The sequence below is a fragment of the Rattus rattus genome, chromosome 1 (genome assembly GCF_011064425.1).
Source record: "Rattus rattus isolate New Zealand chromosome 1, Rrattus_CSIRO_v1, whole genome shotgun sequence".
Lineage (NCBI taxonomy): Eukaryota > Metazoa > Chordata > Mammalia > Rodentia > Muridae > Rattus > Rattus rattus.
The window spans coordinates 24,668,782-24,684,584 of record NC_046154.1 but is presented as its reverse complement, the minus strand read 5'-3'; the positions used below and the strand labels follow the sequence as shown (position 1 = coordinate 24,684,584).

At 48.2% G+C, this 15,803-nt stretch overlaps 1 protein-coding gene across 1 annotated transcript; it reads left to right on the top strand.

Annotated features, from left to right (window-relative positions):
• The first annotated feature begins 4,740 nt into the window (after positions 1 to 4,740).
• On the top strand, positions 4,741 to 8,149 carry Nr0b2 (nuclear receptor subfamily 0 group B member 2). The gene is made up of 2 exons (XM_032888274.1): positions 4,741 to 5,311; positions 7,613 to 8,149. Exons 1-2 carry the CDS (start codon positions 4,771 to 4,773, stop codon positions 7,852 to 7,854), a joined length of 783 nt encoding a protein of 260 aa, XP_032744165.1. The 5' UTR covers positions 4,741 to 4,770; the 3' UTR covers positions 7,855 to 8,149.
• Positions 8,150 to 15,803: the final 7,654 nt, after the last annotated feature.

Here is a 15,803-nt window from a genome sequence, read left to right as displayed (position 1 = left end):
GTTTCCATTATTCTCCCTAGCCCTCCTCACTTGTGTTAAGCATAGAGAACTGGAAAGATTGCTGTCCCGTTATAGCAGAAAACAAAAGGATTTCACAAAACAATGTGGTAGATCAGAAGGACATGGATGCCAGCTCGCCTGGGCTCCTAGCTGCCATTTGGGTGACAACATGGTCATTTGATCACCAGCACAGATGAGAGTAACACTTTGTAAGCTACTCTATAGGATGCTGTGAGTTCAAAGCCATATAAATTCGGACTCTGGGCCACTGAGATGGCTCAGCAAGTAAAGGTGCTTGCCGCCAAGTCTGACGATGCAAGTTCAATTCCTCAGGTGGAAAAAGAGCATCAACTCCCAGAAGTTATCCTCTGCTGTCTGTATGCATACCAGTATAAATGTCTTTTTTAAATCAGGCACGGTGGCACATGCCTTTACCCACAGTCTTTAAGAGGGAGAGGTGGGTGGGTTCTATGAGTTCAGGCTGTCTCTTGATGTACGGAGTTCTAGGACAGACAAGAGATCTTACTCAGGGTTACCATTAATGATTGTCTTAGGGTTTCATTCTGTGAAGAGTCACCATGACCACAGCAACTTATTTTTAAAGATTTATTTATTTATTTTAAGTATTAATGTACACCGTCACTCTCTTCAGACACACCAGAAGAGGGCATTGGATCCCATCACAGATGGTTGTGAGCCACCATGTGGTCACTGGGAATTGAACTCTGGATCTCTGAAAGAGCAGTCAGTGCTCTTAACCGCTGAGCCATCTCTCCAGCCCGACCATGGCAGCTCTTATAAAGGACAACATTTAACTGGGGCTGGCTTATAGATTCCGAGGTTCAGTCCAGTATCATCATGGCAGGAAGCATAGCAGCATCCAGGCAGGCACGGTGCTGGAGGAGCTGAGAGTTCTACCTTTTATTCAGAAGGCAGCTAGAAGACTGACTTCCAGGAAGCTAGGAGGAAGGTCTCAGAGCCCAACCCCACAGTGACACACTTCCTCCAACAGGGCTACACCTGCTCCAACAAGGCCACACCTCCTAATAGTGCCACTCCCTAGGCCAAGCAGATTCAAACCACCTCAATGATGAAACACCGTGACGTGACTGGAAGCAAGTTGGGAAAAAAAGGGTTGTTTTGTTTTTGTTTTTGTTTTGTTTTTGGGTTTGTTTTTTTTTTTTGGTTTATACCTCCAGATTAATATTCATCCTTGAAAGAAGTCAGGACAAGAACCCAAACAGGACAGGAGAGGATCTTGGAAGCGGGAGCTAATGAAGAGGCCATGGAAGGGTGCTACTTACTGGCTGGCACATCATGGCTAACTCAGCCTGCTTCCTTATAGAACCCAGCCCCTAGCCTAGAGATTGCTCCACCCACTGTGGGCTGGGCCTCCTCCCATCCATCACTAATTAAGAAAGATTCCCTATTGACTGGCTTACAACCTGATCTTAGAGGCAGTTTTTAAAGAATGTTTTTAATTAATTAATTAATTAATTTATTTATTTATTTATTTATTACACTGTACTCAGACACACCAGAAGAGGGCATCGGATCCCATTACAGATGGTTGTGAGCCACCATGTGGCTGCTGGGAATTGAACTCAGGACCTCTGGAAGAGCAGTCAGTGCTCTTAACCGCTGAGCCATCTCTCCAGCCCCCAGAGGCAGTTTTTTAATTGAGGTTACCTCCGGTCAAATGACTTTACTTTGTATCAAGCTGACAGACAACCAGCCAGTACACAAGGTTACATAGTAAAATCCCTGTTTCTGAAACAAAAAGCAAAAACAAAAAGCCATCCACCACCACTACCAAGTAGCTAGGGGATACAATCTTACAACTGTACAACTTAGAGGGTTTTGGGGAGGAGGATCCCAATTTCAAAGTCTGTCTAGCCTAGGAGAGCAAGATTAAGACCAGCCTGAGTGGGGTTGGGGATTTAGCTCAGTGGTAGAGCGCTTGCCTAGGAAGCGCAAAGCCCTGGGTTCGGTCCCCAGCCCCGAAAAAAAAAAAAAAAAAGAATCAAAAAAAAAAAAAAAAAAAAAAAAGACCAGCCTGAGTAACTGCATTTACTGCTCTCACAGAGGACCCAGGCTTGGTTCCTAGCACCCACAGGATGCCTCACGCTCATGTGTAACTTCCGTTTGCATAATGCCAATTCGGCAGTGTCTGCAGCCCTCTTCTGACCTCCTTATACACTTGCTGCGCATATATATATATATATATATATATATATATATATATATATATATATGCAGGCAAAACACATCCACAAATCTAAAAATAACTGATATGGGGGTGGTACACCAGAATACTTACCTAACATAAGCAAAACTCTAATGCTGAAAAAAAGAAGAGGAAGAGGGGAAGGAAGAAGAAAGGAGAGGGAGGAGGACAAAGAGGATGCTGAATGGAGCGTGGTGGTGCACACCTGTTATCTCAGCACTTGGGAGGGGAAGGCAGCAGGATCGAAGAATTAAAGGTTAGCCTTGGCTAACATAGCATTTTCAAGGTGAGTCTGGAATACATGAAACCCTGTCTCAAAACCCAAAACAAATAAATTTGTGGATAAAAAAGTGAGTGAGAGACATGGGTCAGCAGACAAAGGCATTTATCTTGGACAAGCCTGGATACCTGAATTTGATCCCTGGAACCCACAAAAAGGTGGAAGGTAGAACTAACTCCACTTGATACACACACACACACACACACACACACACACACACACACACACACACAAACTATTTTTATTTTGCCTTTTGTCCTCATATCCAATAAGTTAAAAGCAGCAGCAGCCTCCCGCAAGCAGGTAGGGTAACTCAGACTCGCAATCCTAGCACTTTGGAGGCTGAGGCAGCACAGTGCAAATGCAAGGCTAGCCTGGGCTACAACGTGAGCCATCAACACAAAACAAGCAACAATAAAAGGACGAACAGCAAAGCATCACCCTTCCGGTGACAGTCCTAGGGAAGAGGTGAGGCCTGAATATAATCTCTAGGACGCCTGCCCGAACCACCTCACTGAGCTCCGTCAGTCCATGTGCATCTGCGTTTTCTCACTGTGGCTGTTCCTTTCGCTCCCTGACTGTCCTTTCGTTTCCAACAGGACCTGAGCTGAGGATATCCGCCACTACAGTGAGAGCAGTGTGCCCACTTGTCTTTGGGGATGAAGAGAGTCAGGTGCCAGTCTCATAGTCTACGCAGGACTTTGCTCTGTCCTCAAATCAGTACCACAGGAAGGAAGACCTTATGGTCTCACCTAAGATACCAAGGCTCAGCTGGGGGTTGCGGGGAGGCATGGGCCTTTAACCTAAGTACTAGGGAGGCAGAGGCAAAATTTGAGACCAACCTGATCTACAGAGCAATTTCTTGGGACAGCCAGAGCTACACAGAGAAACCCTGTCTAGAAAAAAAACATAAAATTGGGGGGGGGGGCTCCCTGAACACTGGAGACGAGCTGACAGTCACACTGTGAGTGGGAATTGTGGAGCCTAAACCAGATGCCAGGGCAGAGGATGCCAGATCTCTCTTTATCCACAGCACCAGGTTGCCTAAGAATGTGGCAACAGGGAGCCTGCTAGGCAAGGCTAGCCAAGGTCAGGAACCCGACACAACTGAGGCCCTCCCATGTCCCTTGTCCCTCACCTCTGACCGCTTGAGACAAATGTCCAAGACAGAGGAGTCATGTGCTAGCAGAGATGTGTTTCTACCCATACCACAGGTGGGCCATACCTGCAGACCAGGTATGTGGTGGGGGGGTGCCTCTTAGCCACCAGTTCTGGGAAATTCACACTTCGGCTGCACAATTGATCCAGGGGAACAAACAAAGATGACTTTGAGGTCAGACGCACCTGTGCTCCATCCCCGTCGGAGTGACTTTGAGTAGGTCACTTCACCTCCAGAGTGTCACAGAGTTAAGAATGAAGTCTTCAGTGTTACAGTGGACCGAGACTCACACCAAGTGTGTGGGGGTGGGGGGGTTGGGGGGGGTCCTTACTAAATGTTAGCCATGTAGGCCCTCGGTTTTGCAAGGGCAGATCCAGCCTCTGTGAAGCTATGGGAATGCAGGGTGGGAGCAGGGGCTCTGAAAGGTCTTCTTCCCAAAGGGGTTCATGTCCTGGAGTCCCAGGAGGGCAGCCTCCTAGACTGTACAGTGAACAAAGTCCCCCAGGGACCTGGCTCCCTTCCCTACAGCCTGTTCCTTACCGACAACAGGAGCAGAGCCCCAAGGTTAGGCAAACAAAGCAGCGATAAGCCACTTCCAGGCTGGGTATTGTATTCAAGGCTTTAGCCAGCTCCCTGGCTGGCTCCTTGGCTCCGTGAGAACCCTGGTCTTGTGTGCATGAAAACGGCCACCAATAGAAACAACAGTCGCGGCCAGCCCCTGGCTGGTTGAACGCTTGAGACCTTGGTGCCCTGGTACAGCCTGGGTTAATAACCCTGTTTATACACTTGAGTCATCCGATAAAGGGCATCCAGGCAGTGGGCAGGTGGCCCTGTGCCCTGCAATGGCCACTTCATTGACTAAAGCGATAGCAAGGCCACGTGGAGCTTCCAGTGCCCCTCCCCCACCACTTCCCCACCAGTCCTGCCAGGGTCAGCGTGTATGCATTGTGTGTGTGTGTATGGTTTTTTTTTTTTTTTTTCAATGAACATGACTTCTGGAGTCAAGGTTGTTTGGCCAGTCCCCCTCCCGCCCATCAAGGATATAAATAGCACTCCGTAGAGAGGGCCACAGAGCCAGGAAGAAACGGGAACAAGATACCGACCATGAGCTCCAGCCAATCAGGGGTCTGCCCATGCCAGGGCTCTGCAAGCCGCCCCACTATTCTCTACACACTTCTAAGCCCCGGTCCCAGGACCAGGCCCATGCCCCCCGCATCTCGCAGCCACTGCCTGTGCCAGCAACACCGGCCTGTGCGCCTGTGTGCTCCACACCGCACCTGCAGGGAGGCCTTGGATGTCCTAGCCAAGACTGTAGCCTTCCTCAGGAACCTGCCGTCCTTCTGCCTCCTGCCCCATGAGGATCAGCGACGGCTGCTAGAGGGCTGCTGGGGCCCTCTCTTCCTGCTTGGGTTGGCCCAGGATACTGTGACCTTTGAGGTGGCCGAGGCTCCAGTCCCCAGCATACTTAAAAAGATCTTGCTAGAGGAACCCAACAGTGGTGCCCAGGGTGCCCAGCCACCAGACCCACCACAACCCTCACTGGCTGCCGTGCAGTGGCTGCAGCACTGCCTGGAGTCTTTCTGGAGCCTTGAGCTGGGTCCCAAGGAGTACGCATACCTGAAAGGCACTATCCTCTTCAACCCAGGTGAGCTTCCGGACACTCCTGGATGGTGGCCAAGGTGGGAGGGGACAGGGCCCATCCAGGAAAAGTGCTTTCTTGGGACTTGGCATCCATTGTACCTTTGGGTCCTTTTTAGCCTCAAAAATAGATACCTCATAGGAGAGGCACAGAGAGGTTAAGCCACTACCTGAAGGTCACACAGCTGGGACTGCAGACCAAGCTAATGCAGAGATTACTTTTTGCCATGGTTCCTGAGAAATTTGGCCTGCATCTTAGGGAGTGTGGGAGGGTAGACGGGGTGGGGACATGGCTGCTTGGCAGATATATCTTCAAAGCCAGGCTGCATAGTGAGGTTCTGAAGGTCCACCATGGGTTCAGGGAGGCCACTCAGAGAAGGAGAGAGAGAGAGTATGGGAGTGGGGTGAAGTCAAGCCAGGAGAAGAGTGATGGGGTGACAGGGAGAACTGGGACACAGTTTCACCATGTCACTCTGGCTGGCCTAGAACTCACTGCGTAGACCAAGATGGCCTAGCTTGGGAGAATATTCCTCGTGGCTTTGAGGAAGACACGAGACGGGCCTTGAAATTAAAGTACGATGTCACGTCATAGGAGTAGGCGTCCCAACTAGTCCCATGACATCTACCATATGTTAGGACTCAGTCTAAGGGCTTTACAAATATTGGTTTGCTTAAACCTCATAACAGGTGTGGGTGACCCGAACTGTCATTATCCCCACTTGACGGATGAAGAAGTTGAAGCACAAAGATTAAAGTACTCATTTAAGGAAGGTCACGCAGAAAGATTAAATTACTTACTCAAGGTCACTCAGCCAGTAAGTGGCTGCACTGAGATTCAAACCCCAGTTTTTTGGTGGTTTTGTTTTTGTTTTGTTTTCTGTTTGTTTGGTTTTTGTTTTTTTGTTTTTGTTTTGGGGTGGTTTGGTTTTTGGTTTTAAGATTTATTTAGGGACTGGAGAGATGGCTCAGCGGTTAAGAGCACTGACTACTCTTCCAGAGGTCCTGAGTTCAAATCCCAGCAACCACATGGTGGCTCACAACCATCTGTAATTGGATCTGATGCCCTCTTCTTGTGTCTGAGGAAAGCTACAGTGTAATCGTATACATAAAATAAATAAATCTTATAAAAAAAAAAAGATTTGGGGTTGGGGATTTAGCTCAGTGGTAGAGCGCTTGCCTAGCAAGCACAAGGCCCTGGGTTCGGTCCCCAGCTCCGAAAAAAAAAAAAAAAGGAAAAAAAAAAGATTTATTTAGCCAGGTGGAGGTAGCATTTAATTCCAGCATTGGAAGGCACTGGGATCTCTGAGTTCAAGTTCTCCAGCCAGAGAACTAGTTCCAGAACAGCCAGGGCTACACAGAGATGCCCTGTCTTTAAAAAAAAAAATCAAATGAAAAGTAAAAATAAAAAGATTTGGGGTTGGGGATTTAGCTCAGTGGTAGAGCGCTTGCCTAGCAAGCGCAAGGCCCTGGGTTCGATCCCCAGCTCCGAAAAAAAGAACCAAAAAAAAAAAAAAAAAAAGATTTATTTATACATTACTTTATGAGCTCCTACATGCATGTGCATATGTACACATCACCTGTCAAGGAGATGTCACAAAGATGTCAGAAGAGGGCGTCAGATCCTCTGAAACTAGAGTTCTAGGGACTTGTAAATCACAACATGGATGCTAGGAACTGAACTCAGGACCTCTGGAAGAGCAGTCGGTGCTGTTAACCACTGAGCCATCTCTCCAGCCTGTGTGTCTTCGTCATTACGTCCACATTATCTGCTTGCTCTCCATAGTGGATGGATGGATAAGTGGTAAATAGTGAAGGAAGCAGTGGGTGGGGCCTCCGAGGTGACAGAGGGGACCAAGGCATGGACCCATCAGTGAAGGGATTGCCTGGATTTGATTCCCAGCACCCACCACAAAACCGTCCTCTAACTTCCTGGCTTTAAGGGCTGAGGATGTACTTCCCTAATATACATTGTAGCTATCTTCAGACACACCAGAAGAGGGCATCAGATCTCATTACAGATGGTCGTAAGCCACCATGTGGTTGCTGGGATTTGAACTCAGGACCTTTGGAAGAACAGTCGGTGCCCTTAACCGCTGAGCTATCTCTCCAGCCCACTTCCCTAGTATGTTAAAGGGGCTATCAATGTGCAACCCAATGGTGGAATGTCTGCCTAGCGCACACTAGCATTCGCAAGGCCCTGCGTTGCATCCCAGCATATGAGGGAAGGGAACTGCTAACATTCTCCCACCCTGGGCGAGCCTCCACAGACTTAGATGCTCACCAGCCCTCTTCACCCTCTCTGCCACAGATGTGCCAGGCCTCCATGCCTCCTGCCACATTGCACACCTGCAACAGGAGGCTCACTGGGCATTGTGTGAAGTCCTGGAGCCCTGGTACCCAGCTAGCCAAGGCCGCCTGGCCCGAATCCTCCTCATGGCTTCCACCCTCAAGAACATCTCCTGTACCCTTCTGGTAGATCTCTTCTTCCGCCCTGTCATCGGAGATGTTGACATCACTGAACTGCTTGAAGACATGCTTTTGCTGAGGTGACCTGCAGAATGGGGTCCGGTGCCTCCAAAGGGGAGCCCGAAAGGCCGCACTCAGCTCCCCTGGAGCAGCCCTCGTCTCAGCCCCACCCCCAGCTTGGATTTCCTTGGTTTGCATACAGTGTACGACTAACTGTCCAGCAGGCCCTTGATGGCTCCCAAAACCTCCAGGCCAATATGCCTTCCCTTACCTGGGTAGGGATGGGAGCATGAGGCTGTGCTTCAGCGCAGAATTCCTCCAGACTTTATATAGAACTAAGTTAAGTTATTGGTTTTTGTAATAAAAGGTGTGAGCTGCTGACACTGTAGTTGCTTGTGGAAGGGACCGACCAATCTTCAGGGTGCACCTTAGTCTTGCTGGAGGGAATTCATGGAAAGGAGCTCCCTGATGGTTTAGGGACGGTTGGTGACACCAGTGATGGGGATAAAGTTGATTGTGCAACTGACTGTGAAGCCTGCAGAAAGCCCCTGCCACCCTCCTGCCTTTCTCCCCGAGCAGAGGTGTTTTCTGTCCTCGTCTCCAGAGCGTCATTGTCCACTTCCGGGCTACTGTTCTCTAGAGGCAGTCTGTCTCCTCAGAGAAATCAGGATTACAGCTAGCCACAGAAATGTCCCTTTCCCAGAACAGACAAGGCCACTTCACCTTCTAGAATTTCTGATCCTCCGAGTCCCCCCATTCTTGCAATTGGCAGAAGAGACCGGTCCTGTTACTTTCCCAGCACCAGAGAACAGAGCAGCCAGGGCTGCCCTGGAAGTAGCATGGAAGCAGAGGCAGGCAGAGTTCTAGCACATGGCACGGTCACCCTAGGTGCCTGAGAACACTGTGTCCCGAGCCCTGGAGTTCCCTTCCATTACCTCTGTGCCCTGACCCAGTCCTGGGTCCCCCCTCTCAAAGGGTCATTCCCACTGTCCTGGCCACCGGAGAGGCTGTGCTTGCTCAGCCCGCAGCCTCCAGCCCTGCTCCATTCAGAGCGTGGCTAGGGGTTGTTTTGATTGGTTAATGTCCGAGCCTCAGTGTTTGTTAAATATTCTGACCCGGTCACCGTGGGTCAGGGTGACTGACCTGAAGGCTGAGCAGGAGGAAATGACAACAGCAGTTGTCTCCAGGACTTTCAGACCTCCTCCTGCCCTGACCAGGCCCCACCCCTTCCCCTCCACAGTTTGGATCCTTCTCACGGGGCCAAGTTAATTATTGCTCAGAGAGGCCATCCTTTCAGGACAACAGCCTAGGAGTCACGGCTCAGGCCTGCCTCTAAAGCTCCCAGCTTAGGACCATACCTCCTCCCATTTATGGACACCCAGTGCCAGCACCAAGAACATCCCTGTGACTCCTTATTACAGAACAACACAGCACCAGATCCACAACAAGGACACACAGAACTCAAATGCATGGGTCAGGGTCACCCACATAGGCAATTCTCTCTCTCTCTCTCTCTCTCTCTCTCTCTCTCTCTCTCTCTCTCTCTCTCTCTCTGTGTGTGTGTGTGTGTGTGTGTGTGTATATGTTTCTATGTGTCTGTCTGTGTGTATCTGTGTGTCTATGTGTCTGTGTCTCTCTGTGTGTCTGTGTGTCTGTTTCTCTGTGTCTGTGTGTGTGTGTGTCTCTGTGTGTGTGCGTGTCTATGTGTCTATCTGTGTGTCTGTCTCTCTGTGTGTCTGTGTCTGTGTGTCTGTGTGTCTGTGTGTCTGTCTCTCATACACACACACACACACACACACACACACACACACACACCTCAACTGACACTCACATAGTACTGGAAAGCATGTTGAAGCAGACCCCTCACCCCAAAGGACACACATATACCCAAGCCACACGGCCACAGTACAGTGTGCCCCTGCACCCAAGAATGGGCGTATTGCTTCGGGATACCTTCACTCTGGACATAATCTTCTGCTCATTTTATTCTTTAATGTGTGTGGATGTTTTTGCCTGCCTATATTTCTGCATTACGTACATGCCTAATGCCCTTAGAAGCCAGAAGAGAGCATAGGCTCCCCAAGTACTGGAGTGGCAGAGGACTGTGCCCCACCATATGGGTGCTTGGAATTAAACCTGGGTCCTCTGGAAGAGCATCCAGTACTCTTAACTGCTGAACCATCTGTAGTGGTTTAAATGAGAATGGCTCCCATAGGCTCATATGTTTAAACATATGGTCCCTAGTTGGAAGAACTGTTTGGGAAGGATTGGGAGGTGTGGCCTTGGTAGAGGAGGTGTGTCATTGGTAATTGGCTTTGAGGTTTCATTCTTTCTTCCTCCCTCCCTTTCTTTCTTTCTTTCTTTCTTTATCTTTATTTATGGCATATGCTTTTTAATTTAATTTAATTTAATTTAATTTAAGCTGTTGGGAGACAGAGACAGACTGATTCCTGATTTCAGGGACAGCCTGGTCTACAGAGTTAGTTCCAGAACAGCCAGGGCTACACACAGAGATCCTGGCTTGAAAAACAAACAACAAAAAAAATCAACTTTGATCCCAGCACTTGAAAGACAGAAGCAGGTGGATCTCTGAGTTCTAGGCCAGCCTAGTCTACAAAGCAAGTTCTAGGACAGTGGAGAAACCCTGTCTCAAATAAACAAATAAACAAAAAAGTAAGAAAAATATTTTAAATTAGGGCTGGAGAATGTAGCTCACTTGGTAGAGTGTTTGGCCGCATAGACGGGGTCATGAGCGGACCTCCAGCCCTGTGAGTGACGTTTACCACTAACGAGGCACCTGAGAGTGAAGGCAGGATGGCCAGGAGGTCAAGATTGCTCTCAGCTTCATAGTAAGTTCAGGTCTAGCCTGGGCTATAAGAGATCAAGTCTCGGGGTTGGGGATTTAGCTCAGTGGTAGAGCGCTTGCCTAGCAAGCGCAAGGCCCTGGGTTTGGTCCCCAACTCCGAAAAATAGAAAAAAGAAAAAAAAAAAAGAGATCAAGTCTCAACAAATGGATGGATGCATGGATGGATGGATGCATGAATGGATGGATGCATGGATGCATGGATGGGTGCATGGATGGATGCATGGGTGCATGGATGCATGGATGGATGCATGGGTGCATGGATGCATGGATGGATGCATGGGTGCATGGATGGATGAACAAATGAATGAATAGGCCATTCCCTGAATCACCTTGGTCAGGTCAGGTGGAAGAAACACATCTCTGCTCTTGCAAGAGAAGCCTTGAGAGAAGAGCACTGGAGGCTCAATGAATGGCTCAGCAGTTAGGAGCACTGGCTGCTCTTCCAAAGGACTCAGGTTCGATTCCCAGCACCCACATGACAGCTCACAACTCTCTGTAACTCCAGTTCCAGAGGATCTGACATCCTCACATAGACACACATGCAGGCAAAACACCAATGCACATGAAATGAAAAGAAATAAATTTTAAAAATATATAGCTCTATGTCTATCCAGGCCAACCTGCTCTGACAGCATTTGGGACTTTAAGTAGACATCCAGTGACCTGGACATTCACCCTCTCCTCAGGCATTCCTCACCAGCCAAGCCCTAGAGAGTCTCCCAGGAGAAGTAACCTTTGAGGCTGAACCAGCCCCTCATCCCCCTACTTCCCAACAGACCCCCAGACCCTGGCCTGAGCCACTGACCTCTCTCCTGTCTGGCCTCCATAGCCTCTAGCACGTCCCCAGTCCCTCCCATACGGCTGACATAGGAGGCCTCTCTTGCAAAAGCAGCCGCATGTTTCCTCCACGTGACTTGATCAAGGGGATTCAGGGACTCGGGGTCATCCTCTCTCTCTTTGATGCCTTTCGTGAACGGCCTGTGAATTGACTGCAGCACACCATCTCAAATATTCAAGCCGTTTTCCTTCCTCTCAATTTCCTCTTCCAAGGCCACCAAGTATCACGGGATATTCTCCTCAATACCCCATCCTTTCATCATCCAAATAGCTTTTATTTATTTATTTTTGTCTCTGTGTGTTTTTCCAGACAGGGTTTCTCTGTGTAACCCTGGCTGTCCTAGGACTCACTCTGTAGACCAGGCTGGCCTTGAACTCACAGAGTTACAGCTGCCTCTGCCTCCCAAGTGCTGAGATTAAAGGTGTGCACCACCACAGGCCCAAATAACTTCTTTTTTTTTTTTTTTAAAGATTTATTTATTTTATTTATATGTTATTACACTGTAGTTCTCTTCAGAAGAGAGCATCCCATTACAGATGGTTGTGAGCCACCATGTGGTTGCTGGGAATTGAACTCAGGACCTCTGGAAGAGCAGACAATGCTCTTAACCGCTGAGCCATCTCTCCAGCCCCCAAATAACTTCTCTTATTAACTCTGCCTTGTTCTTTTCCAAGAACATTTGGTCTTTCCCTTTAGTCAGGAAGTGTGAACTCTCCTACCCCCTTACACACTTTTTTTTTTTTTTTAAGATTTATTCATTTATTATATATGAGTACACTGTAGCTGTCTTCAGATACACCAGAAGAGGGCATCGGATCTCTTTATAGATGGTTGTGAGCCACCATGTGGTTGCTGGGAATTGAACTCATGACCTCTGGAAGAGCAGTCAGGTGCTCTTTTTTTTTTTTTTTTTTTTTTTTGATTCTTTTTTTTGAGCTGGGGACCGAACCGGGCCTTGCCAGTCAGGTGCTCTTAACCGCTGAGCCATCTCTCCAGCCCTCCTACACACTTTTTATTAATTCTATGTGTGTAAATGGTGATGTGTTTGCATCTGCTGCCTCACCACCCATTTGGACATCCAGCCAAGCCCAACCTTCAGGAGTTGGTTCTTTCCTTGTACCAGGGAATGGGGGAGGGGTGGAACTCAGACCGTGAGACTTAAGTTGTCAGAGCTTTTATGAGCTGAGCCTTCTTTCTCGCCCTACTTCTGTTTCCTTATCTCTCTGGTCACTCTCTACACCCTCACGCAAACTGTTATGCTAAGAACATAAAGAGAACACGAGGGGGCTAAAGAGATGGCTCAGCAATTAAGAGCGCTGACTGTCCTTCCAAAGGTCCTGAGTTCAAATCCCAGCAACAACTTAGTAGTTCACAACCATCTGTAATGGGATCTGATGCCCTCCTCTGGTGTGTCTGAAGACAGCCACAGTGTACTCACACACATAAAATAGGTAAGTTAATTTTGGTGCTGGAGAGATGGCTCAGCGGTTCAGAGCACTGACTGCTCTTCCAGAGGTCCTGAGTTCAATTCCCAGCCCCCACGTGGTGGCTCACAACCATCTGTAATGGGATCTGATGCCCTCCTCTGGTGTGTCTGAGGACAGCTATGGTGTATTTATATACATAAAATAAATAAATCTTTAACAAAACATAAAAGAAAACATGTCCAAACCAATCATGTCCAGTGGCGCGAGGGTAGTGACACGCCTTCTCTGTGAGCTTTTCAGAGTGGGGAAACTGTCTCTCTGAGATCAGGTCTGTCTCTTGTTTCTAGCAAGAGGAGTAAGAAGCAGGTCTCACTGGGATATGGAACTTTCTTTTTTTTTTTTTTTTTTTTTTTTTTTTTTTTTTTGGAGCTGGGGACCGAACCCAGGGCCTTGCGCATGCTAGGCAAGCGCTCTACCACTGAGCTAAATCCCCAACCCTGATATGGAACTTTCTGAAGGGGATCGCTGTCCATATTGAGGTTTGATCTCAGACTCCTTGCCTTCAGCACAAGCTGGAGTGAACTGGTGTCAGTTCAGCCACTGTTCCCTGACCATCTACATCTAGGAGGGGGTCCTTGACCTCAGGCTCAGCCAGCATGACTCATTGGAGACTGACTGTGGTACCAGGCAGCTCGGGGTTTATGGATGATGGTTTATGGCCACTATTAGCTCTTCATCAGCCAAATCACGGGCTGTGGGTTAAGCAGCCAACAGCTGTCAGCTGACTGTGTTGTGCCGTGAGCCAGCCTCCCTCGGGGCCTTTGTGCGCCCTAGAACCTTTGATGATAGTGCAAAAAAAAAGAGGTGACGGTCCATGATTCCTCTTCCCAGCCACATACTGTGTCACTCAATGTCAGCCCAGATTCTGCTGGATGTCAGGGGAAAGGAGGCAATGAAGAGGACCCAGATCCAGCCCGGGAGGGACACTTCCCATGCAAATGAAGATTCCTAAGTAATTATAACACAGTGATCTGACTGTGTGACAGCAGTCAGAGGGATGATCTGTACCTGGTCTTTGCTAATTTATGGGTTCTTTTTCCCACCATTTAATCCCCATCCTTCACCCACTCTCACTAAGTAAAGAAGGATAGGATAGAGGGGAGGGAAAGAGAGAGAGAGGTCTGGATCTAATTTCTTTCTTGTTTCTTTTTTTTTTTTTTTAACTGTGAAGTGAATGTTTATTTGAATTTTTTAGATTAGTTGTACAACTAATTCATGACAAATTACCACATGGTTTATATGTTCCTCAGGACTGGGGTTTGTCGATGACTACAAATTTGGGATCCTCAAATTTGAAGGTAGGAAACTTATCCATCTCTCCTTTACCATACAATTGTTTAAGCTTAAAAGGCTCTCTGTCCAGATCTTGGTGATATTCTGGGCCAGTATCAACAGGTCCTCCAGGGGCTGGAGTGATGGCTCAGCGGTTAAGAGCAATGACTGCTCCTCCAGAGGTCCTGAGTTCAATTCCCAGCAACCACATGGTGGCTCACAACCATCTGTAGTGGGATCTGATGCCCTTTTCTGGTGTGTCTGAGGACAGCAACAGTATACTTATATATAATAAATAAATCTTAAAAAATTAAAAACAAACAAACAAAAACACAGGTCTTCCAGACACCTGTCGCTTTGTTTTGTACTCCCTTATCTTGTCCACGAAGAGTTTCTGTACAGGATCAAGTTCCTTATTAAACGCCACAGCTGTAACACCAGGGTTGCTCCTCAAATGCACAGAGACTGCTGACCGAAGGACAGAGGAGAGCCTGAAGATCCTCTGAACAATCATGATTGAGTCTATGGTACTTGCACTGAGTCCCAAGCTGCCAGAATCACCGCCACCGCCACTCTTCTTTTCTTGTTTCTTATTTGAACACTGAGTACTAACAAACCACCACCACCACCACCACCACCCCTGAGTGACTCCAACCACCAGCCCTACCTCTGGGGTAGCATCTGTACACCCTCTGAAAAGTTCCCCGAATTCTTTTTTTTTTCTTTTTTCTTTTTTCTTTTTTCTTTTTTTCGGAGCTGGGGACTGAACCCAGGGCCTTGCGCTTGCTAGGCAAGCGCTCTACCACTGAGCTAAATCCCCAACCCCAGTTCCCCAAATTCTTAACAATCACACAATTGCAGAAACCACCTGCAGCTGGCAAAACCGCGCCCCTGATAGAGCCTGAGGCAAATCACAATCAACTGCTGTGGACAGTCCCCAGCAGTCCCTGGGATTAAAAGGAAGGCACGTTCTTTTTTTTTTTTTTTTTTTTTTTTCCGGAGCTGGGGATCGAACCCAGGGCCTTGCACTTCCTAGGCAAGCGCTCTACCACTGAGCTAAATCCCCAACCCCAGGAAGGCACGTTCTTATAATATTTCTGTGATTATTTTTTATTAAGAAATCCAAACTCCAAAATCGTCACTATGATGATTAATCATGCCCAGAGGTGGGAAAGTGCTTCCCTGGACGACCGATGGCTCAGAATCACCTGTGTGTTTGCAAAGGTGAGGCTTTCCAGAGGGAGGAGAACATACAAAGGCACAGAGGTGCCACGGAGCAAGGAGTGCTTCTTGGGGGTGACCTAGAACCTATGAGTCTAAGAGCAGTGAGAGATGAACCTGGTGTGTGGCAGGGGACCGTGCCACCAGACAGAAAACATGGTAAGGTCGAGCAGATTCAGGAACTCCAGCAATTCTCATAATTGAGACAGGTAGACGTTTAAATCTACTCCCAACCAGGTTCCTGTCCTGGAACACATGACCATGTCACCCCATGGAGAGGACTGTGACAATCAGTCATGTAGGGGTAACGCCCGAAGCCCCTCCACATGCAGATGGGGCATCCCTAACC